The 25278-nt window shown below is 50.1% G+C and overlaps 1 protein-coding gene across 2 annotated transcripts in view; it reads left to right on the top strand.

Moving 5' to 3' along the window:
- Window positions 1-25278, top strand: part of VAV2 (vav guanine nucleotide exchange factor 2) — a 102375-nt gene that overhangs the window by 12025 nt on the left and 65072 nt on the right. For both annotated transcript variants that reach the window (XM_021413669.1, XM_021413668.1), the window contains exon 2: window positions 10640-10756. In XM_021413669.1, coding sequence (XP_021269344.1) covers window positions 10640-10756 — 117 coding nt within the window. The remainder of the gene's footprint in view (window positions 1-10639; window positions 10757-25278) is intronic.

The following is a 25278-nucleotide window of genomic DNA, read 5'->3' as shown; positions in this document are numbered from 1 at the left end:
CATGAGTGCAGCCCCTGAGCAGCAGATCCCTTCTCCTGTAATGTTTGCTCTGCCCATGCACGGTCTGGTTGAGTTCTCAGTGTGTTTGTGGAAGCAGTTGCTAAGAGGATTAATTTAAAGCAGAAGATAACTTTTCTTTAGTCGTATGCAGCTCAACTAGTGGAGATGAATTCATATTGGGTGGCTCTAGGAAAATAGTACAGGGTTGCAGTCCAAAAAGGAGAAGCAGGCTGTGTTTAACTGCGTGTTGACACTGAGCCGTGTCGATAGAACAACTTCAATTTGCAGGTCACTGGGCTTTTTGTATTCTTTTAGGGCCGCTGCCTATCGACCGGCTCCCATTTGAAGCTCTGAGCGTTGTCCTTCCACATCCTGCCCATTTCCAGCACTGTGAAGTGGGGTAGATGGCCCTGGGAGGAGCGGGGGTTAATGGCTGTGCTGGGCTCAGATGCTGCTCCCAGCTCCGCTGCCCCTTCTGCTGAAGCATTAGCGGTCCGGCCCAACCAGTCCCCGGGGCCTCATCTCCCTGCTCCTCTCGTACCAAATTAATTAGACCAGCACAGCAAAACGAACCCTTCCCTAACGCTCTCCGCTCTGCAGATGCAATTACGCCCTTCTACAGAGTTTATTTTAGATATTCCAATTAGGAGAGTAAGCTGCGCTCGTGTGTGCTGTCTGGTGTAACTGTTGCTGTCTGGCTGGTAAATACATCATTAAATTCTGCTTCCAGGGGAAATGCTTGTCCTGGTAGAGCACCTGCGTTTGAGTGCACCCGAGTTGATGCAGGGGTGGGGAGAGGCGGCTTCTGAGGATAGCTGGCTCTTCTCCTCTCCCAAATTCCAGTTAACTTTTTTTCTTAAGTGAGTGTAAATTGAAGAATCACAAGTGTTTGCATGTACGTGTTAAACTTCCGACTAAAATATTTCAGCGGAGCATCGTTTCTTTGTGGTAGGCTGCGATACGTCCCTGGTAGCGTGTGTTATCATAGGATCTGTGGGGCTGGGAAAGACCACCAGGATCACTGAGTCCAAGCATCCACCCACCCCCACCGTGCCCAAAGGAGGACTTGCCTTACGTGCTACCCCACAGCTGGAAGCTGTTTGCTCAAAACATCGGAGGCTTTGGGCAAGAAGGGCAGAACTGCACCTCTCTGTTTTCCACCCAGGGTTAATGTCAGAGCAGGGCATCCATGGAGCTGATTGCAAGGTGCTGGGTTTCTGCATCCCTCATCACCCCTTCTTTAAACGCAGGGGAGATTTCTAAACCCATCTCTAACCTTATTGATGCCAGCACTGAATCCAGCCCTGTCGTGCTAATGCAGCAGATAAGCAAGTGTTCCGGGCTGGGAAGAGCGAGATGTAGGTATCAGATTAGGAAGTTGTGTTGATCTTGTTACATTCCCAATGTATTAATTGATATAAATATCCAGAGCCTTATTTCTCAGAATCCGTGGGCTCTGTTCTCAGTGCTGGTTCTTTCGAGCTGGTGATCAACCTTTTTCAGCAGCTTTACCGATGAAGTCACCGCTCAGTTTACCTTCTGTAGCCCATTTTCATTGTGTGCAGAGTACATTGGGTTGGGCACAAAGCTCCCCACTGTTTCCTTCGTTTTAGGACTCCCCTGAACGAAAGGTCAGGGATGGGGACGTGCCCAGCTCCATGCCTGGAGCATGTGCTGTGGTGGCTTTGATACAAACACGCCTTTGAAACTTTCAGCACTCAGTCGCAGCATAAAGATGCCTTCAGTTCGTTTTGGCACTGAATCGTTTCACACTTTGGGAAACTTCACAGCGCAGCATTAATTTTGGCTGGAGTCTCTCATTAAATCCCACTTTGCAAAAATAACTGGAAATGGAAAGTGATTTCTCTCTCTTTTTTTTTCCTTCCCGTGGTGGAAACTGGGGCAACTGAGAAGCTGTAAAACTGAAGCAAAATGAAATATGGCTTTGGTGGCATTTGTCCTTTCCCTCCTAGGAAAATCCTCATGCGAGTGGTCACTGCGGGGTCAAATCACAGATAGGGGGACTCTGGGTTCCTGGGGTCTGGTGGATTTAGGGGCCTTTAGCTTAGCTCAGAGCAGTTACATTTCAAACCTTTCACTCTTGCAATGAACAACAAAATATGAAAAGAACAGGCACACTCTAGTGTCCAAGTCTGTTGGGACAGCAGTGCACAAAGCCTGGCTTCTTAAATAAGAACCTACACAGCCCATCGTCACAGCTATGCCAGTGGGCTCCCCATCCTTCCCCTGGTTGAAGTTCATTCTGATTTGTACCTTGCACCTATATTAAACATGATGTTTAACCTTCAGGTTTCCTGTCTCGGCCTCCCAAGCTTTATGAGACTTACCGTTACTGTTCGGTTAATTAATTTCCTTGCTGTGTTGAAGGGGAGAGGAACCGATACCCTGAATGCAAATCACAAAGGCGGTCAGAACGCTTTGTGCAGTAAGAGAGATGGTGCTAATGTGGATGGCTTTCCTTTCCCTAATATAGAGAAATGGATTTGGAGCCATGAGGAGAGAGCCAAATAGGATTTGGGGGCTGAATCTGAAGCCTGCTCGAGTTGAAGACTCATGGGAGGCTTCTGCTGATGCCTGGGCAGTTCTGAGAACTGAGCTGTTTTTTAACACTTGGAACTCTTCTTTCAAATGTTGGATGTTTTCTGACTGTTACTGGAGGGAGGAGGAGCTGAGAAGCAGGGCCTTTGTCCCTGCTGGTCGCTCTCCTTTCCCACTGGCTCTGCACGTTGTGAAACGGGTGCTTTGTCAGCAGTTTGCCCTGTTGTAATGGACGAGGCCAATGGGCGCGTGGCTATGGGCATCGCGTGGTTCCTCGTACAGAGGGAGGTGGTGGCAGAGACCTCCGTGAAGGCAAAGCACATGGATTGCATCACTGCTCCAAGCCACGTCTGTCCTGCTGTTTGTTGCTTTATAGAAAGCAATAGAGTTGGACAAGCAAGGCTTGCTGTGCTAAATGTGTGCTGCCTGCTCCTGATTTACTTTCTGCTCTTTACTCACTCCCAGCTGAGGCTGACATTCACTGAGTCTCCCTTCTTGTTCTTAAAGATGGGTGTAACGCTGTAGGCTGTGTGACTGGTGAATGTCCAAAGCAAAAGCTGAGCCACAAGCAAACAAACAGCAGCAGAATGTGTGAAGCCGGGGGTGCTCTGGTTGCTGCGCGCAGCTCCCATGTGCCACCACGATCAGAGAAACATCCAGAGGCCCATTAAAAGCACATTGTGAGCTTAATCTTGCACGATGCAGCTTAATCTCATATGCAGGTCTGCATCAGCCATCTGCAATGTGAAGAGTAGGGCTCTGGTTTTAATTACTTGTTGAGGAAGAAGCTGGGGGATATCTTTCAGCGTCATTACCCGGTGCCATTAAGCTGAGTTTTCAGAGTGTTTGTTGTCTGCTTCCAATAATGCCATCCCAGTCCCCAGTGTATCATTTAGGAACAGTTTCTCACTGAGCCCGCTGGCAACTAAAGGGCTGGCAGCCTGATTTCAGCAAGGACACGCAGGTAAACGTGGGCTTGGGCAAAGCCCAGGCAACAGCAAGTGCTCTTCTCTTCTGCTGGGACAAACCAGAGCTTCCTGTACTTCAGCACTGATGTTGATGCTGAGCTGTGATCTCTGGATCTTGTCAGGCAGCAGCAAGACTGGACAAATTGTGACCCATTAGAGCCTTTCAGCCTCCCAGCACTGCCATCCCCGAGTTATCCAGGAGAACAGCCTTTGCTGCGTATCCAATTTCTAAGATTTCTTGCTGACACTTGTATCGAAATGACAGAACTTTGCAATTGTTCCAGGCCATTATGCCCTCCATCAGCAATTTAAAAGGTAAAAGCTGCAACAAATGCAGGGTTATTAATATTTCTCATGGCTGTGTTCTTGCTTTTCAATCGCGCTTTCCCTGCGTGCGCTGCTTTGGCTCAGTGGGATGAATGTGTTGGGAGATTGGTTTGTTCAGTGCATCTGATTCCTGGCAGGTAACCTGGCACTTCTTGCAGGGGGGAAAACAGCCCATTTGGTTGTAATTTCTGAGGCTTTGTGAAGGGGAAGCAAATCTAATTGGAAGCGGATCACCCCAAATCACGCCTGCATGGAGAAATGATGCTTGAATAACGCAATGGCAGCTCATACAAGCTCTTGCCAGAAATGTCTGCTGGATGTTGAAAGATTGCATGCCACTGGTCTGATATCAGACCTTTTGAAATAAGATTTCCTAGGGGACTTAAAACCAAAAGCATGCAGCATCTGCAGTGAGACACATGTGTCCCTCAAGATGGGAGCGTGCCTGCACCAAATGGCCACACTGTCGGCTGAGGGGTGGGCTGAGATAGCAGTGGACGTGTAGAATTGGACATAAATGGAACTCATAAAATTGATATAAAGATCTTGAATTCAACATGCATATTAGGTTAATATTTAACAGTAGTCTGCGTAGCATGAATGACGTTGGAGTCAGGTATTACAGGCATCTAATCCAGTTCCCACCCCATGGTACGTTTTTGAAGTCAGAGCTTGTCTATTCAGCATCTTGGTTTTAAATAGAATAAAGGTTTTCAGTGCATTTTGTGAGCCAGCCCAGACATGCAGCTCCCGCCCTGGGTTCCCACTTGCAGCTCTGTCCCAGTGCTTGATGTGACGAGGGCTGATTTCCCGACTTGGCTGCCATTGCTCCTCTCAGGGCATACCAGAGCTGTTCTCATCTCTGTCCTGTCAAGAGTTCATCACAGCCCAATTCCTCACCCAACCGAAAGAGCAGAAAAACAATGACTGCTTGGAAAGTTCTGTGTAAGCATATCGTTCCGGTGTAACCCTATATACAGTTACGTAATTACCCGTTTTCTTGAACAGCAGCTGGATTCTGTGTTACAATTTGATTGTCATGGTTCGGGACAAGTCCTGTCCTAAAGCTGCTGGCCAGAATGTTTTGAATTTTCTTTGCTGCAAGCTCAGTGCGTGGGAAGCCATCTGATTTCTTGATCAGCTACAATAATAATTTCTTCTTCTTCTTCTTCTTTTTTTTTTTTTTTTTTTTTTTAACCTATGGTTATGTTTCATGCATGACAAAGTGTGAGCCCTGGTGAGGCAAACGTGAGCTTAGGACTTCATGTCAAGAGCAAAAGCTGAGCGATTCCTCTTTATTTCTGGAACCCAGCTCCCTGATGGAGCTGTGCCTCTTCCAGCAAGAGGAGAAATGAGCTGGGCTTAATGAGTGCGGCAGGGGACTCAGCTAAAGGTGACAGACGTGGGCAGATGGAGCAGTGCCTCCGAGCCCCTGCAGCCTCAGACCTTGTGTCTTGCTCAGTCCAAGCCAGGATTTGCCAGTTTGCTGCTAATGTGCCTCAGAGACAGCCCAGTGCTGCTCTAACCTGTGGGAGAGGCTGAAATAAGCATCTTTGCATTTGGTCTCAAAGGGGTGTGGATAGCGATGCAGGTCTGCCCAGGTCCGTGAAGGATGCTGCACACAGCTGCTGTCCAGGTGGGTCCTGCATTGCAGTGCGAAGGCGGCCATGGAGGGATTTTAACGTGACCATAGGCTGATTTGGGATAACCCAAGGGCATCTGTCAGCCCAGGATGGCTAGGGATGCAAATTCTCTTCTTTATTCAGCAAAAAGAGCTCTTCCCTCATTTCCTAACACTAAGAAGATGGCAGGTTCCTCAAAGCGGTGTTGTCCTTCACCCAAAGACGTTTGAATTTCCCTCTCTCAGGGCTGGTGAAGACTGAGGCCTTCCGGAAGGGTTGGGCCCATCTGCTTTTGCCAGAGCCTGTGCTATTCCTTTGCAGATTTCTTCCTTAGAGACATCCTAGAAGATCAGTCTCTGAAGTATAATCAGCATGGGGAATTGGAGTGAGGTCTTCGAAATCCCCAGTGCCGAGGTTCTGGTGTGGTGGGCTTGCACCCCACTTGCACTTGTTGGAGTCGATGGGTTTTGGCGGGCTGCGTGTAGGCCCCGGGGCTGTGTGGGCTGAGAATGACACACCCACAAACAGCTCTGCTAGAAAGGCTCCAGCAGTTCGGTGAAGCCTTTCCCTTCTTTCTGCTTTGCTGGTCTTCCCGCGGGGTGCTTTGCCTGCAGACCTGGGAGGACTTCACAAAGGAGGGAAGTGCTGTCCCCAGCTGCGGCCGGCTGCTTTCTTTGGGAAGTCGCAGCTTCCTTCCGCCCATTTTGAGCCCCCGTGCATCGCAGTGGCAGCGCGGCCCCGCGGGCTCCCCAGCACACTCATAGTGAACCTTCCTGGCCCTGCTGCCAGGGATGGCTCAGCTTGCCTCCGAGCTCAGGGAGTTTCATCGATGCCATCAGAGTGCGGCCTCTGAGGACATAAGGGTTGTGGCTTTCTGCCTTTTCTTTCCCCTACCCTAAGCCACGAGCCGTTACCCCGCTCCCTCCTCCAGCCCTGCATTGTCATCTTGGACTCATCGGACGCCTGATGGGGGTTTTGTTCTGGCTTTTTGAATTTCATTTTTCACTTTTCTCTGAATGAGCACATGTCGTGGGCGAGGTGAGCCTGCTGGCCTGGCCTGCCACAGCCCCTGAGGGTGTGGGGTCAGCAGAACCCCCATAGGATGCAAAAGGTTGGGCTTCAGCAGCTCCTACAACGCTGGCTTGGCCTATGCAGGGACTTTCCCCCGTGTTTTCTCTATATGATTCAGTATGTCAGTGCATTTCTTCTGCATCTCCGAGTAATGTGGATTTAATCATTTGACACTACGCTGCATCTCTCATTCTTCCCACGTCCTCAGAACATGGGCCACCTCAGCGGTGCTTGCCCCCAGTCCTCTCCTTGTTTCGGTAATTGATGCTTTGTAGGAAACCCAGGGGCTCTGTTTAATGTTCCTGCCGGCTCTGGCTCAGGAACGGCTTTCAGCAGGCTTGTGTCTGCAGCTGAGCTTTGTGACTTTGGTGCATTTAATAGGTTACTCCGGGACCTCCCACTATTGCTTTTTTTTTTTGTTTGTTTATTTTAAATTGATTTTACAACGTTATGTGTATTCAGGCTTCCAGTTCAGAACCTTGATATTGTTCTCTGAGAGCCCACACATCGTGACCAGTGGTTCGCAGGGGCTGCCCAGAGCTCTTTGCTCACTGTACCAGTGCAGGAGGAAGGCACGAGGCAGGGCATGAAGCAGGGCAGGGGCTGTTCCAGGTTCATCCTGCTCGAGGCTGGTGCTTCTAATGACTCTGTGCTGTCCCTGGAGGATGAGGCTTCAGTGACATCTCGAGAGCTGATGCTCCTTGCTGGGAAAAACCTTGGCTTGCTTCCCCTGTTCATCCCAGTGACCAGCAATTGGTGTTTGCTAGAATAGATGATTGCTATCCCTCAGGTGCTCTCCTAGGGATAATCAGGGATTGTGGGTGGAGGTGTGGAGAAGAAGCTGTGGTGAGGTCAGTGCTCATCGGTGTTTCAGGCTCATTAATCAGTCTTGCTAAGTGGAATTTGTGCAGTCCGCGAGGCTCTGAAATGGGGAGAAATAACAGCACTAAATTGTTTGAAAAATAATTTCGTTCTCCACTTCTCAGTAGATAAATCTGCTGTCCAACAACCTGAAATTTAATCTGTCCATCTCAAGTAATTGATGAGCTGCGACTGGAATCCAAATGTGAACGGGAGGGGAGATTTTCTGCAGGGATGCTTTGTATCGCTTCTGCAGCTGCTGCTTTCTGCTAAAGACAATGGGATGGAGCGAGGGAGCACCAGAGCTGCGGAAGGTGTGGGGCTGCTGTTGGATGGGGGCACGAGCTTTGATTGTGCTTGTGGCTTTCATTACTGCTCCCAAAATTCTCTGGTAAAGCTTTGATGTGGAGGAGAGCTAGACCTGGCAGAGAGCCTTTTGGAGAGATTAAGAAGTAAAGGTCATGGTTTAATGAGCAGTTGTAAATGCAGGGTTCTGTTAGCTCCAGCCCTGTGGATCCTGATGGGTACTTGGATGCTCTTAGACTTTCTCACCACTCCTGACTTTGAAGCAAGCAAAGGGAGTGTCAATAGCTCCGTGCTTCAGCTGGCTGCAGGCCTGCTTGTGCATGCTCCTGCGTGGCAGTTATCTGGGCTTCGTCACTCCTGTTGCCCCTCCAAGTGTTAGAGTAGCACGTGGGGAACTCAGCATGACTCAGAGTTATCCTTTTGTTTTCTTAAGAGGTTTAGACCACAGCATACCCGTTCCACCACTGATGATTGCAAAGTCCATATTTTCTCAATGAGAGCTTTTCCCTTCCCCGTTTGTGACCGCTGCGATAAGCAGATGCTCACAGCTCCCCGTTGAGGACTTACTTTTCTCCTGGTGTGTTTGGGCTGTGTTGGAAGCCAGATAAGAGGAAATCTAACATCACGGTCAGGAAGTGCTAAAGAAACCCACTGACGAATGACGAAAGTGACTTATCTAAAACGGTAAAGCTGCAGCATTCCTTGCATGCTGCAGGGCCCATTGAAAGCCCACAGCTTTGGATGAGGTTCAGCACCGTGGCTCCATGCCCACTCACCCAGAGCTATTGTACGTGGCTCCAGAGCACTAACGCAGCCCTGCAGTCGCTGCTTCTTGAAGAGGCCAGCTCTGAAAAGCTGTGAGCTTTCCCATGGTCGCTCACCAACGAACCACCTGCTCCACTTCTTCCTCTCCCTAAATTCTGTCATTCAGTTTCTCTCAGAGATCCCAAGGCTTGCACCAGCCTGACCGTAGGAACTGGGATCTGCTGATGAACATCTTCCAAATCCCACTCCGGGCGGTTTGGTTGCTGAGGAGATGCTGCAGCGTTCACAGGCTTCACCCCAGAAGCTGCTGAGGAGCTTCCACTGTGCCCTGTGCGCGGGGCTGCCGTCATCCCGCCTATGTGATGCTGAGATTGCACTCACTGAGTTTCTGCAGGGCTGGCGGCAGTTTGTTTACCTTCCTGCATCGTGATGCGTTTAAAAATAAGCAAATCTGTTCTGGAACTGAGTGTGCACAGGTGTTGGGGGCCCTCCTGCAGCCAGCATGGCTCGGAGGCTGCGGTCGCTGCCTTCTCAGCAGTGATGGCTCATTACCACCCTCAGTATCAGTTCGGGGTATTTTGTTTCTCCAGATGTTTCTTGCTCCCATTGCTGGGCCTTCGCAGCATGTCTTTGAACAGATGATGGGGCTCTTCCTTGATGCTTGTCTTCTCTTCCTCGATGCTCATCACTGTGTGAGCTTGGCTGGCTGCGTGTGCACGGTGTCTTTCTGCAGATGTCACCTGGAGCCGTGCGGGGCGGCTCCTGTTAACTCAGCAGCTTGCGGCCTGATGGCTTTCAGGTTGGAATTGGGTGAGCAAAGACACTTGGCTACAGACGATGCTGGAAAGGGTATTTGGTTCTGTCTTTTCTTACCAGAGCCAACCCAGGGTTGGGAGCCCTGCCGTGGTGTGCTGGCTTGCTTTTAGAAACGGTCAGGATGAGGCATTTCATTGCCTTGGGCGTGCGCTCTCTGAGATCTCAGAAAGGAGGCAGTGTGAAGCTGGAGCTTTTTGTGGATATGAAGCAAAAATCCATTATGTGGAGGGTTCAGGTTCTCGCATCCTTCACCTCCAGCTCAGCTGAATGTCAATGCTGTGCAAGTCAATCTGGAGCGAGCCCCTCAGCCATCCCTTCTCCACACACCCTGGGACCTGCAGGGAGTGCTCTGCAGAGAAGTGCCCCTTGCTGTATGCAATTGTGGCTGTAGCCTGTGCCGGTCATGTTCAGAACTGGAGGCTTAAAAGGATTTAAAACAAACACGTGCTTTGAAATCTGAAATCAATGAGACTGCCGTGCGACAGCAATCGCAGGCCTGCTGCAAGCAACCGGCGTGCACAGGGTGTGAATTCCTGCAGGCACCCAGAAGACAAAGTTGTTTCATAACCCGTATCAGCAAGAAGTTGTAAAGCGGTTCCAAACAACCTCTCGGTCTAGACAGATTATATTTACGACAGCGTTTACGTGAAATAGAGGAATGCCCTAGAAAAACAGAATTGTTTTCAGTTTCAGCCTCTGGTGCTTGTTTGTCTAATGAGAGCGCTGATGGGGTGGCTGTGCCCGGTGCTGGGAGCTTGGCTTCACGTGGAGGGGAGCAAGGGTGACAGGGTGGAGCTGAATCCACGTGTTGGGAACGAGGTGGTCCTGCAAATCCATCACCACCGACATCAAGCATAATCCTAAAGGCGGTGATGCCGACGCGACGCGCTGCGCTGCAGTTGTGCTCACAGATGTAATGGGCACAACCTGTGCAGGGAACCGGCAGCAGGATCGTGTTGGAAATGGTTAAACAGTTCAGCGCTGGGCTTCTGTAGACCCTCAGCTGTAATTTATATTTGGGTTAAGGCTTGAAAGGGAAACATTCTGGCTTGAGTTTTCCAGCCTTTCCGCAGTGTTACCTTATGTTTGAACTGCGAAAGTTGTTTTTCAAAAGGACGTTTGTTTCTGGTGTGCAGCTGAGAACACAGAAGTCCAATCAGGGCACCAGGAGCCGACTTCTCGAGGAACAACAAATAAACCAACGCAGCCTTTTTCAGTGAAAGTCCCTAAGTTCCTATTAACTTGTCTCACATGTGAATTTAACTAGGAGAAATCTCCGTTAAAATCCGTGCCCGTCTCACTTATTTTTTTTTTTTCTCCCCTTTATATTTTCTTTTCCCTCAGTTCCTCTGCTTGAAGAACATCCGAACCTTCCTAAAAGTGTGTCACGACAAGTTTGGGTTAAGGAACAGCGATCTGTTCGACCCCTTCGACCTCTTCGATGTGCGGGACTTCGGCAAGGTGAGAACAACGCGCCCGGGGGATGCCATGGCTCAGTGCTGCTGTGCCGGGCGGTTCTGCAGGCTCATGCCATGGTGTCATGAAAGTGGGAAGGCTTCGTGATTTTTTCTGAGCAAATTCTGTGCCTTAAGCCACGCATCAGGCTTGTGGTAGCTCAAATATTCGGGGGTTGATTCTGCTGTGTATTGCTGAATTAGGGGAACAAGCACTCGGGCTTTGTTCAGATTGCAGAACCTCCGGGATCAGCCTGTAAGGCTTTTTTTGGAGGGATGTGCTTCAGGTTTTCCCCAGGTGCGTGTGCAGACCGTGCGTGCAAACCGTGCGCTGTCCATCCCCAGCTGCTGCCTGTACCACGAGCAGAACAGCCGTACCGAAATCACCGTCAGCTTTGTGATGGGGAGAGGGGGAGTTTCTGAGGCCGTCACAAAGTTTCATGCCAAATCAAAATTAGCAGCAAAGTGTTTCTGAAAAATGCATGTGGAGGGATCCCCCACCCCCCCCTCCACTGGCTGCTGGTTCCCCCCCGCTGGATGCTGGTTCCCCCCGCTGGATGCTGGCTGTTTTGGTGCTGTGTCACCCAGACGGGAGGAGCGAGCGCATCCTGGTGCTGTGCTGTAGCTGATGGGCAGCACCGAGTGCTGTAGGAGCCCCAGCTGCGAGGGAGAAACATCCTACGCAGCTCTGACAAGAGCCTGTTGTTCTGCTCCCTTTGCTTCTGACATGTGTGGCATCGGGAGCGCGCTGTTACTCTGATGGATTCGGGGCTCAGGGAAGCTATTACACGGGACAACTGCTATATTCTGCAGTGGAAAAGGTGTTAAAAGATTTATTAAAGCTCTCTATTGTTTTACCTCTTTGGAGCTGCCGGGCGTAAACTGCTTGAAGGCATCTTCTCCTCCGCTTATCCAAAGCGTAGATTTTCACTGCTGATGGGGATATATTATTTGATATTTATTGCCTAATTTATTTCTGGACCATTATCTGGAATGTGCAATCACAGGGGCTTGTTTTATGAGTTTTTTAATTTATGAAATACAAGGCAGCTCTTGTTGTTCTGGGAATACGAACGCACAGAGGGAACCTTTTGGGCTGGGGTAAGAGCCGCCGCTAATTAAAACGCTGCTTTATTGTCACGTTTCTCTTGCTTTGTGCTGCTTCACGTCACCAGAGGAGCCCGTTAGCAGAGCCTGGCGGTGTGCGCTCCTGGAACGTGTCAGCTGAGCGCAGCTTGGTTTCCTTTGTGCTCTGGTTCAGCTTTTCCCGGCTCCTCCTGTTTACTTTTCAGAGGTCACTGAGGACTTTGCAGCCTTTGGTCTGTAGCAGGGGAAGGAGATGATGTGCTGTTTGCTTTTAACCCGTAACAGTGCCGGTTTTGTTGGTGGGTTGTTTTTTTTTTTTTTTTTTTTGGAAAGGAAAAAACTTGTCACAAACTTCTGAGAAGCCCAAGTGTACTTCGTGGCTGGGATCGTGCTTGCTTTCATGGGCCTTATCTTCCAACAACCCCACGTGCTTTGCGAGGTGCAGGTTCTGCGCACGGAAATCTCTTCCTGCCGTGGCTGTCATGAGTTCGGTGGGATGTCAGCTGCCCCGAGTCCCTCTCAGAATGTCCCCATTGTCTTTGCCACCTTTCATTCCCACTCGATCCTCAGATCTGTGTTCAACAGTGGCAAAGCAAATAAACAGGGAAAAATCTGCAGCTGACCGCAGCGCCTTTCCGCTCTGAGCCGCGGTCCCGCGAGCAGAAGGAGCCTTTAATTCACGTTCCCCCTGGCCAAGGGCAGACTTCACACACCAAAAATCCTCCCTGAAGCCATTCATTACTTATACCAGTAGTGCGTTTTGGCTTGTGAGGCGCTTACGCTGTGTGAGAGGCTTTCGGAGCGGTGCATAGGAATTAAGGACTGTTTAATTACGTAGGGAGCGTGGTGGAGCGGTGCTGGGTGGTTCCTTTCTGGGCGTTTTAAAGCAGTTATTTCTCTCCTCCAGACCCAAAGGCTGCCTAGACAGCAGTCACCGACAGCGCTCGGACTTGCTGAAGTGTGATTACCAAGCAGAGTGTGGCAGTGGGGATTCTCATCCCTCGTCCCACCACTTCCATGGGGTTTAAGCTCAGGAAGTCGCTGCTTCCTCGCTGCCAGCAGGAGAACAGCTGGAGAAATGGGATCGCGGGCCATGTGGGCTGCTCCGGCCCGAATCCCCATGGGGCTGAAAAGATCCATCTCAGCCTTCGTGGGATGTTGGGTAATTGGCAAGCACGGGCTTCTGCCGAATGGATGCGTCATGGTTCTTGTAATCGGGGTTGCAGTGTTTCCCAGTCACCCCAGGGAGCTGAAGGGCCTCTCTCAGCTGCTCACAGCCAATTTTTTTCCTAATGTCCAGTTGTTTGGCAAGCCCTCTGTCGCAAGGGACGGGCTGTGCTTCACGCCATAGGTTGCCAAAAGTGACCTGCAATGCTGACTGCCCACATTTCCATTTTGTAGATGCCTTAAAAGACCAAATTGTATAAAAAAATATATTCTTTTCAACAAGTTGGATCTCGGCTTTGCTTGGGTTGAAATCCTTTTTCCTTGAAAGGGGCTCAAAATCCATCACCCGCAATAGGGACCTGTACGAAACTGCTCCGTGGTTGAGCTGGCTGCAGGAAGGGCTGGCACAGCTTAGTCTGAAATGAGGGCCTGACATTGCAGAGGTGCTGTACCCAGCCCTTGCTAACACAGCCCGGCTCCTGGAAGAGAGATGAAGTGAAATAAAGCCACGGTGCTCGCGTACAGCGCGGTGCTGTGCAGCACTTCATGCACATTTAATAGCAGCGATGATATAAAACACAACTCTTATTGGACTTGCTAATTTATTGGCACCGGCTACGATGAGATAAAGTGTACATAAATATGGATTAAACTCTTTATCACTCTATTAGTCAGCATGATAGCAGCAAGGTTCATTAAATGGAGTTACTCATTTTCAATAACTTGTAGTAATGTACCTTTTTTTTTTTTTTTTTTGGAGAAATATAGTTCAAATATTCATAAACCCACGGAGCGTGCCGTTTATTAGCCTCCCACTCCTCTCTGCTTTCCTGATGTGTGTTTAATTGCCGTCACTGTTCTTTAAAAGTTCTTGGACTTGGAATAAAGCTGCACCCCACGTGCTGCGTACGTACAGCTGCCCCATAGGAAGGGGCAGCAGCACAGTGCTCGCCTTGTTGCACCCTCTGCACCATCTCAGGTGCTCAGTGGCTGCTCTCTGGGGGTTGGATGTGTGTCCTATGGAGGCCAAGCTGCAGATTGCTGTGCCAGTCACAATGTGTGATGCATGCAGCGGGCGGGATGAGGCGCGAGAAGCGTTCCCCAAAAGAAGGGTGTGTGTATTTCTTCTGAATTCCCAAGGGAGCAGGAGCGTAACCGGCCTGCAAAGAGTGCACGGAGATGTGTGTGCAGCTGGATGCTTAACTCTGCATCAGCCCTGTGCTTGCTGTGACTCTGTCCCCGCAGAGCAGCTGTGCAATGACCCCAGCCTTGCGCTGCCCTTTGCCTGCCTGCACTCCTGCTGGGCAGCTTCTGCAGGGCCTCATTATTTTATTTATTTTATTTTTTTGCTGCATTATTTTATTTTTATTTATTTACTTTGAATCTGTTGCGCTTTTCAGAAGCAGCCACAGCATTTTGTCAGTAATTCACGTGCAGAATGGGTGCTGCCTGCAGGCTTTGCCCGCAGCCCTTGTGCAGCAGATCTTCGCTCCAGCACAGCGGAAGCATGGGACACTTGGACATCGGGATGGCAAAAATCAGCTGGGAGAGGATGGCTTGGTTCTGTGGGTCTGTTTTGGGGTGGGTGTTGCTTTGCCCATGGTCAGGGTGCACGGAGCTCGGAGCCGAGCGGTGCAGCGTGCATTCAGGGAGCTGGTGCAGGACGCAGGGGGTGTAGGCTGCTCCTTGGGTTACAGGCTGGGTCACAGCAGGTGCAGTGCGTCCCTCAGATGTTTTCAACCCAAGCACTAAAAGCGTCCACAGGAAACCCTGACGCTGAACTTCCCTATAGCACGGGGCAAATGAATTGCCGATCTCCGTGGCTAGCCAAGCGTGCACCAGGTGGTGCTTTCTGCTGCGCCGTGCCGTGCACACAATGCTGCCGTGCCGGCCATAGGAGCTGCAGCTCCAGCTCCTGGAAATTTCCCCCAGCTCTCTTATGAAAGCTGGAAGCTGAGCACTGCGCTGTGCCCTGCGGTGTCCCCTCCTGTCCCCAGCTGGGTGAGAGCAGAGGCTGTGCCCCCCCCCCACCACCCGCTGGTGGCCCTCCGGCACCCAGCCCAGCAGAAGCTTCTAGCTGTGCAGTGGCCAATTAGCTCTGCTTTTTCCCTTTCCTCTCTCCCCTACTTGCAAATCTGCACTGTTTATAGATGCACAGCTTTTCGGTGGAACTGAAAGAGCCAGAAATGTTTGTTCTGGGAAGCTTTGCTTTCTCCCCCCCCGCCCCCCCCCCCCTTCTTGGCTGCTTTCCCCTGTATTTTTCCAAGGGGTCACATTAGGGGGTATTAAGTTTCAGATCAAACAAGCATGGCAGGATCTTTCGTAACTCCCATGGTCTGCATTGGAGAACTGTTCTCAAAGAGCAGCTAGAATGTTGTAATGTGTGAGGAATCCGAGGTATCGATCAGGACATGGATAAATGCATATTCCTAATGTGTATGAAATTGATTTTCCTTTAGTTCCTCCACTTGGCTGAGCTCTTCTTGCAGTCATATTAGACAAGATTAGGGCAAAAAGGACAGCTTTCACTTTGGAAAACCTTTGAGCAGTAAGACATCCACATCTCTGCCTCCACAAAGGGTTCTCCTATTGTTTGGAAAATGTCTGGTTGCATTTGACCCCCGCAAGATGTTTTTCCTTTATTATGTCATCGGGCATTTGTGACTTAACGACTTGGTGAAGATCATCGTGACTGAGAGATGTCCCCAGGCAAAGTGAGTCCTTCTATGCTCAGCGCTCCATTGGTGCATCTGGCTTCACTTGAGCTCAGCTGTTCTGTGTGCATTGGCAAAGGAGGGAAATCCAGCCCAGGTCGTGTCATTGAGAGCAGTTCTGGGATCAAAGGATGTTCTTATTCCACAATGAGCCACGGCTCTGCTGTTTCTTTATTAAAATCTTCCCTACGTTTCCTCAGCTCTTGGAGCTGCAGCATCTGATAGTGAGACTGTCTCAAGGCCAAACGCTTCAGTTACAAAGAATAATTAACATTTCTTGAAGCAGATTAACGTGTGGGCGTAACCCTGTGTAGGCAGAACGCGCCAGAAGCGAAACTCTCAGCCTGAAAGCACTGACACGACCAAATGCCACAAACCCCAGCGCTCAGGGTAGCTCTGCATCCTCCCTATGGAACAGATTTGAGGAAAAAAAGGGGAAAAAAAAAAAAAAAAAAAGCTTCTGCGGAAAACTGATTCCTACTGGGCCGAAGGAGAGCGGTCACCAATTGGTGCATCATTGCCCCGTGCCTGAAATGCCCACCGTGATGGTGGGACGTGCTGCCAGGGGAGGGGACAGCACTTGTGTGTGCAGAGCAAGGGCACCTATCTGGGGCTCCTCCTCCATTGGCAGGGCATGGGGTTCAGCAAGGTGTGTGCTCAGCTCTCCCAGCAGCTCCCACCTTTCCAGCCCAGCTCCGTGCACTGGGGCTGCCCTCCTGCTGCCTCTCGCTGCCGGCGAGGCTTCTCCTTTCCATCCCCCACTCATTCAAGGGAATTAAAAAAAAAAAAAAAAAAATTGCATCTCGGAGTATTTTGTTCCACTCCTTCAAAATGGGCTGCTTGTTTGTCCTTGGAGTGAGTCCAGGTTTTGTTTTTTTTTTTTCCCCCTTTTTCCTCCAGAAATGAGATTCCTTCAGCCTTCTCTGTGCTTCCTGTGCCCAGTCCCATTGGGTGCAGGGCGCTGGGGGCTGCAAACCTGGGGGTGGTGTCACGGAGCTGCACCGTGTGCACTGGGGCAATAAACAGGACACGGTGTTTGACTTCATCTGCGGCGCTGGCAGGGAGCAATGTCCTTTGAATAGATTTGAAAAGCTTCTCTCAACATCACAGGTGAGGTCAGGGTGATGGAGGCATCTGAAAGCCATCTGCGTGGGCTGTGTAATGCTCTGAACTCATTTTCCCTTTGGGAGAGCTGCCTCTGCCCTTCCAGCTCTCGTAGACTGCCAGGTTTCGAGGTGGGTGAGGAAGAGGAGGGAGGCATGGAGGCTGTACAAGTGTCAGTGCTTTGCTGATGAGGTTAATGAGCCTCGGATGGTGATGCTGCAGCAAGCTCATTTATGTTCTCGGTCTTAATGGGGTGTGTGTAAGTGAGCCATTCTCCTCTTCAACATCATTTTCTTCCCACTAATTACATATTAAAGCATAATCGTGGTAGGAAGGAGGCAGCCCTAATGCACCCTGGGTAAAGCTAATGGTATGGGCACACTCAGTGGTGTTTGTCAAGGTTCCTTATCCCAAGCCTGGCTTTAGGAATTTTAGGAATTTTTGTGCCAATTTGGAGTTGGTAAATGTTTGCAGTCATATCTGCTAAAGAATAAGGCGGTGTGGGAGAGGCTGGCTTTGGAGACTTCTCCCTGGCTAACAGATGGTGGGGATTTCACAGCCTGTGCCTTAAGTTTTGAAGAAGGTGGTGGATATTTCCGAGGAAGAAGCTTATGTGCAAATGGGTGGGAAGTAAGGCCTGTATCAGGGCCAGCACGTTCTTCTGGGACTTGGATGGGGCATCCCTTCCCGATCCCCAGGCAGGGCTCTGTCCTTAGCTGCTGGCAAACAGCGCTTTCTGCAGCTCCTGCACATAGAGAGCTCGGTCCCACCTGTTTGCCCCCTCCACAACCTCCCTGGCTGAGCCATGACCCAAGGAGCAGCGGTTTGGCCGTGCCCCGCAGGGTGGTGGTGGTGGAGCAGTGACAACTGCAGTAACAAATATCGGGGGAAAAATGAGAAGCCCTCCCACTATACGCAGAGCTTCCAGTGCTGGTGCCACCAGCGTGCACTGGTCCCAGAGGATCCCTTATGCAAGCACTGGTTTTGGCAGCAGGATGGGTTCCTCTGGGCACGGGCAGACCCCAACCAACCAGTGCTGGAGCTCTGGTGTGGGAGAGGTGCTTGCAGAGGCACAGTGCAATGCAGTGGGCTCCAGAGCATTGCTCTCCTCTGTCCCTGTGACATTACCTGAGTCTGATGGGTGCAACCGCTCTGCAGTGGCAAAGAGAAACTCCGTCTTCCAAACCAGTGGACTGTAAAGATTATTGAAAAAAATTGAATATATTTTTCTCATGCGGAAATAGTGCTTTAGTCCCTGTACATAGAGATTTATCAAAAGGACCTCTGTGCTCCAGAAGCAGAGCTGAGATCACAGTTCATTGCAGACGTGAATTGAACTGGCTGAGTCCCACTTTCATCAGAATATGAATAACCATTGTACAGTGGCAGTATATCTTGAACCCTACGCGTCAGTTCTGCTCTGAGGCTGCCTTTGGAGATGCTAGATTTGCACAGCAAATTAATTAAGAAGGCTAAAAAAAAATAATAATAAAGCAAACCCAAATTTTCTGGCTCTTGGAAGTAACGTGAAGTTGGCTACGAGGGCTCTGTGTGTGAGCACACAACGTTGGGCTGGGGAGCAGCAGCAAATGGAGTCCAGCAGGTCCTGGTGGATGTCGGAGGTGGATCCATGTAGGTCTGTGTGGCTTTGTTTCCTTTCTCAGCTGGGATGTTTGGTCCCGTTACTGGAGATGCTGGATGGGAAGCTGATTTTTAGCACTTTCAGCTAATGCGACCATTGTGGGTGTGCTGATTTTGTAGACCTTAGCTGACAGCTCCTCCTAGGAGATCTCGTTTCTGGACCAAGAGCTCGATGGGCTTAGATGTTTATGATGTCTTAGATCATCCACAAAGATTTATTGGTCACTGGGTGATTCTGTGGTAGGGCCTTGAATTGAATAGTCTGGAAGGGGAGAGACCCATTGACCTCGGTGATGTTTCTGAGGTAAGGAAGAAAGCTGGGTCAGGGTCACCAGCCCATGTTTGGTCTAAGTACCAAACTTCATTGAAAAGCGTACATGCGTAGGAAAAGCTGCAGTTGGGAAGCAGAAAAAAACTTTTGGTTTAAATCCAACCTGCAGGGAACCACGCAAAGGGCCTTTGCCTGGAGGCCCCACTGTTTGCTCAGCCCGTTTCCTCCGTCAGCCAAATCCCAGCGCGCGCTGCCTGCCGCCCGCCCCCTCGTCTTATTTCATAATATTGTTCTAATTACTGGAGTGTGAAGAATTGACTCTTAAAATGCCTCTTGGCAAATTCCATTTGCGCATTGATGCTGTTTCCCCGCGCCGCAGTCTCGCCATTAGGGCTGGCTGTGGTGGGGCCGTGGTCTGGGACTTCTCTGCCCTTCCTGGGCAAAGCAGGACACAGTGGGATTGTGGGTGCTGATGGAAGTCAGAGGGGAGAAGTAAGAGGGGTTGGGGAGGAGGAGAAGAGAGGTTATCACTTCTGCTGGGCTCCCATTGGGGTGTGTATTTGCTGTGCTGTTTCTCCTATGGCAGGCTAGCAGAGAGCATAGTTTTGGGGATGGAATTTTGGCCTTGCACGTATCCCTACCTCAGTGTGGTAGTGCAAGAATTGAAGCCCAATGAGTAAACTTGAGTGCAAGGATAGAGGCCGGTGCTTTGCCTTTGGGGCTGTGGGTGCAAGGCCCCAGGAACAGCTGGAAACGGATTGCAGGGCTGAGGCTCTGCAGGAAGCCAAGCTCTTAACCCAAACTGGGGTGTTTTTGGGGGCATTCTGATGTACATATCCTCTGCTTTCTCATGATGGCTGTCCCTTGAGGAAGGGGCTCGGTGCCTCTGTCCAGACCTTTTGGCCCTGGCTCAGTGCAGCAGACTCTTGTGCACGTCATTTCTAGAGAACTTTTGGTTTTTAAGTGGGTAGGGAGCTCTTGAGTAATGCTTCGGGCTCTTCCTGCAGTTGTGAGGGACTAAAAACTTAAAAATAAAACTGAAAGCTCAGTTAGCAAGTAATTGCAAGGTTCCTCGGCCTGAGGCTTTAAGAAGAATGCCGAGGAGGAGGTTTTCTCCCTAATGTTAGAGAGTGGGCAGCTTTGGACCGTCTCCTGACTCCTTGAGCACTTATGGTAGGTCTGTGCAGCATACTGCTGCTGTGAAATTAAAGGTTGCTGCTGTCTGGGTTTCCCTCATCCCTGAGAGTGCATTGGCAGCACAGGAACCGGGCCAGCAGGTCCTGGAGAGGAGAGCTGGGATTGATTGCAGAGGTCATCCTCCCTTGGACCCCATGTGGGGCTGCAGCCAATTTCTGGTATATAAGGAAGTGTAATTGCCCATCGTGGGAGCGCCAGGTGCACACACCGACTCTTTGTAATGTGCCTCTTCTTGGTCAATGACTCAGGGAAGAGCAGTTATCCTTCAGAGGAGCAGCAGAGCCTGAACCTTGACCACATTACCGTGCTGTTGTGTCAGCTGCTCTGTTTTAGCCCTGAAAGGAGGAGAACTAGCTAAAAGCAAGGGGAGGTTGTGAAGTCCTACCCCTGGCTAAGCAAAGGAGAACAGTCTGTGGCTGGGGATGCTCAGCGTAGGCTTCAGTGGTTGGACTAAATGATCTTAGTCACCTTTTCAACCTTGACAATCCTATGGTTCTTGGTTTCACCGTGGCAGAGCCCTTCCCCTGTGCTGGGAAAGGCAGTGCTGGGAGCCCTGGGAGCAGGTGGCACTGATGGAGAAAGCTGCTGGGCTGTGTGAGGCAGAAATCTCCATGCCACTGTATGCAGCGGGCGCTTTGCTGGCACCCTGTGCTTTACAGGAATGTTTCTGAAGCTGTGTAAAACAATCAGAGCCCATTTAATTTCATCCCCTTTGCTCCTCCCGGACACTTCTCCAGCTCTGTCTTGCCACAAAGAGGTTTGTTAAAGAGGCAGCAATCGATTGAAGTGAGTGGGTGCAGGTTCTGATTGATGAAGCTGTGGGGAGGACAAGCGGATCTTTAGATGTCAGTGGTTTTGCTCAGGTCTATTTCTAGCTGCATTAAATCCACTTTTTACCCCGTTTTCCTTGGAAACATAAACAAGCAAACGCCACAACACGGTACGCTTACGGGAAAATGAAGCGATCAATGTGAGTGACCCTGCTCAAAAGAAGGTCGGATGAGAAACATTACTGGTAGTGCCCACTGGGGATAGAGGTGCAATTCAGCCCTCGGGTTTACCTGTGTGTTTGGTAAACCGGTCAGAGGACTGATAAGAGATGTGAGATATGTATAGGGAAAGTTTTCCTTCCCCTGTGTTTGTATTGTGGGTGATGCAGCAGGTGTGAAATGGGAGGGGGGTATTTGCGTGGGTGTGGAAGTGTATCCAAGCGATGGCAGGAGGAAAGGGCAATGCAGAAATCCCTCTTCATGGCTGGAACCAAGCTAATGAGGGCTTATCCTGGAGATTAACTCAACTCTTATCATTGTTTTGCTTTGCCTGTCATGAAAGCGAGTTCCCTGAACAGAATTGCTCTACAGGTCTGCACCGTCTGGGGGAGATACAATAATTACGATAAACCCATTTAAATTCCCCTTTGTGTTTTGGAGGAACAGTGACAATTCTCCCGGTGCCGAGCCTTATTTTGCTTTGTTAATACCTGGTTTTCGAGAGGTTCCTTTTTCCTTCCCTTGCTCAGGGCTGTGGTTTAGGAAAGCTCTCAAAGAGATTTAGCAAGTGCACGCGCTGTGCGTCGTCAACAGGGGCTGCACATCAAAGTGAAGCACGCGAATAAACATTATCCTGACTTGAGGCTACTATTTATTCTTTTTCTTCCAAAACAAAACAAATTCATACGTGCCTTCCCGAGGCTTGGAATTAATAGTTTGCTGTTTACCACCATGGCAATGCCAGCACTTCAGTGCTTGCTCTGCTTTGCACAGTAGATTTGGGTTTGGACAGCCCATCTTTGTAGGGTTTGGCTTTCAGAAGGTGCTGAGTGCTGTGCTCTCCAATATTCAGTGCTGGTGGTGCTGCCTGGTGCCTGGCATCAGCCCCACCAGGCCTTGGGATGGTTTGGGGCTGCCTTGTGTGGGCTGGAGCTGGGGGCACTGCCGTGGCTCCACGCAGGAAGAACCGCTTTGCATAGAAAATAGTCAAATAAAATTATGCCATCCAATGTTTTATGTATGAGGCAGCGCGGGCTGTCAATAAGCCTCTATGTTTTTTAATGCGAACTCTCTCTGTGTTTTCTGCTGGTGGCTGATGACACCAATTAATTTTATTGTTTGGAAATAATCTTCTGTGGTGTGTGATTTGCACAGCCCTAGCCTTATGCTTTCTAATGATTTCTCTATTAATTTCACCGCTGCCAATAAGCTGAAGATGCCTTTCAAGTGGAAGGGGGAAACATGACCTAATACCATGGATAAAACATTAGCAAGAGCAAATTAAATCTCAGTTAGTTGTGTTAGGACCCCGGCCACTGAAGGCAGAAGAGCTGCTGGAGCGTGGTGATGCATGAAGAGCCACGAGCCTCCTGGAAGGAAGGTTTAGGGGTTGTTCCTTTGGAGCCCACTTGCAGCCTGTAGCAATGGAAACTGGGAGTGCAATAAGACAACAGCACGCAGTGCCCGGAGCGGGGGGTTCCTGGCTGGGACGTGGGGACAGGCGGCAAAGAAGAGGCATGAAAATGCCTCTCGGTGATGATATGTTGTATGTGGATGCACAGGAGTGTAGACCTGTAGTCTTGCTTTTTCAAGAGATTTACAATGAATGTGGAAATAGTGTTTTCATCCCCTCTTGTTCCAGCGTGCTGTTCCTTGGGCAACATAAGTTTGGCCCGGGTAGATTTCTGAGTGATGTCGTTCAATGGGGGTGGTGATGGGCTGGTGGTTGGACTTGATGATCCTAGAGGTCCTTTCCAACTTAATGATTCTATGCTTTCCATCAAATCATCAGCTCAGAAAAATCCATTGTGCGCCGTTTGAGGTCATGGGCTGAGTGTGAAGGCTTTGGGCATTTCCTGGAATGGGCCGCCCAGGGAAGTGGTGGAGTCACTGTCCATGGAGGTGTTCAAGAAGCGTTTAGATGTTGTACTGAGGGACATGGTTTAGCGGGGAAACATTGGGGAAACATTGGGTGGGCGGTTGGACTGGATGATTTTGGAGGCCTTTTCCAACCTTGTTGATCCTATGATTCTAAATGAAGCAAGAAGGGAGGAAAAAAATCAATGCAGGCTGTCGCCAAAATATTTATGTGAAGGCTTCTCTAAATATACAAACGTAAGCATACAGAGATGTATTGCTTTCATGTTTTGGTCGCTGTGATTGCCATGGAGTGATGTAGGTGCTGCACTGAAATGCGTGGCGGAAGAGTGGGTCATTGAGGATACAGGCTGAAGGACGGCGGTCTGAAACGCAGAGCAGTGCCCGCGCTGCTTGGTGTTCCCTTGGATGCAGCCGGGAGCGGGCTCTGGATGCCTCAGTGGTCTTTGTAACGGTGATAAAACGCTTACAGCTGGATCAAAGCCTGAGCGTGAGCTTTCTGCTGCCCTCGGATTTCTTTGCACTGGGCCGAGGCTCATGGAGCAGAGTTGAGGCCTCCCGTAGGGCAGGTACAAGCCCAGCACGGCTCTGACTTCACAGGGCAGCCACCAAATCTCAGAGCCTGCTATTTGCTGAGCCAAAACAACAAAAAAAAAAGTGAAACTTCAGGATTTTTCCTTCTCTCTTCCAAAGAAAGCAAAACTTTGCAGAGGAACGGTTGTCAGCAAAAGCAAGAAGCAAATGAGCAAAGAAGAAAAAAATGCTTGCAGAGCCCCCAGGGCCCAGTGCTTGGGTTGCACCTTGGGTAAATAACGCTGCAGTACCACGGAGACGCTTCCCCCCTTGGATGCTTCCTTCCCTTTCTCACTCTCGTTGGCTCTAATCTTCCGATATTATAAGAAGTGACGAGTAATGGAGCTCTTGGCCTTTTTAAATATGTATGAACTTCTCAGGGAACGCTGGAGAAATGAGGAGCGACGGAGACGGATAGCAGATGTGCGATGGTCTCACCACCGTGTCATTTGCAGTGTTTTTTTTCTTTCTGGTGTCCTGAGTCATTATTCATAGGCAGAGCATCATGTATCCGTGCTTTTCATGTACAGATGATGATTATTTTAAAAAAAGACGGCTGTATCTGGGGCACAGCTGTGATTCTGTCGCAGAAAGCTGATGCTGCAGTTCCACTTGCCCTGCCTTTGGCGTGTTGGGTCTTTGTTGCTGGCAAACAAAGGTGTTTCTGCCTCTTGTCGGAGTCACTCGGGGTGGGAACTCAGTAAGATGGGCACTAATGGTGTCACGGTGGATTTTGTGACAGATTTGCTCGTGTTGTGATGGTTATTGAAAAACGCTGTTCCTGCTGGCAGGACACCAGCCCCAGCTTGGCTGTGGGCAGGAATGCTGAAGGAGTGATGCTGACGGTGGAGGAGATGCTTGGAGAGATGATGTTGCACAGTGTGAGATGCGCTGGGGTTCACTGAGCTCATGTGTCTGTCTCCTGGAGCTTCCCAGCTCTTCCAGGCAGGCTCAGCCTGACTCCCCACAAGATTCATATCAGCGTAGCACATCCACCCTAGCTTACATTTGTCACCATAATGCATGCAACAGCACTGATTTTATTTTGTCTGGGGAAGCAAAGCTGGCAAGGAGAGGAGCTTGGGAAAAGAGGAGAGCAGGCAGCGACACAGTAAGATTTGCTCGCAGGGAGAGTGCTCATCGCCCAGAGTGTAATAATGAGCGACGTTCCCAGGTTGTATGCGATGCTGCTGCAGCCTGTTTATGCAGTGGTGGTGTTTAATAGGGTTGGCTTTTAGGCACGTGTTGGGTTTGCTTTTGCTTCCCGGGATCTCACGCTGTGCTGAAGCCACAGAGGTGGTCGGCCCACGGTGCAGCTCCGGGGGGCTGCGATTTTCCAGAAGCACCTGGGGAGGGAAGATGCCATCTAAAGAGAATTACCGCATTGCCTATCAACTGAAAACAAAAGTCTTTTGTGCTGTCAATCAGGAGGAGGCTTTCTCTTGTCAATCAGGAGGAAAATGTCTCCCTTTCCCTTCTGCCAGGCTTCTCAGGGTTTCTCCTCCATTCAAACAGACGAGCGCTGGGGCCAGCTGCTGACTTTATCTAAAAACAAAACAAACAAAAAGCAGACTTGGAATATTTTTTCAGGTTTTACAGTTGAAAGAAAGAAGCAATGCAAGCCAGCAGGTGTCCTGTCCTGTGGCTGAGCCCAGGTGACACGTCATGCTATCAAACAGGGCAACAGGAAGAAGTCTCCTTTCTCCTCCCCGCGCTTGTGCTGGCCTGTTCTGTGCATGCTGCAGGAACGTGTTTTGTTGACGAGAGTGAGTGAACCTTTGCATTTCTGCTCCCTTTCCCTTTTGCAAGGTGACTTGCTTTCCTGCGCTGCTCCTCTGTGCTCCCAGCGTGTGCTGGCAGTGGGAGCAGTGCTGGGCATGAGGTTTGGGTTCTGGGGCACGCGAGCTGC

Source organism: Numida meleagris, chromosome 16 (genome assembly GCF_002078875.1).
Source record: "Numida meleagris isolate 19003 breed g44 Domestic line chromosome 16, NumMel1.0, whole genome shotgun sequence".
NCBI lineage: Eukaryota > Metazoa > Chordata > Aves > Galliformes > Numididae > Numida > Numida meleagris.
Note: the sequence above shows the minus strand (reverse complement) of the source record. Positions and strands in the feature narration are given on the sequence as shown.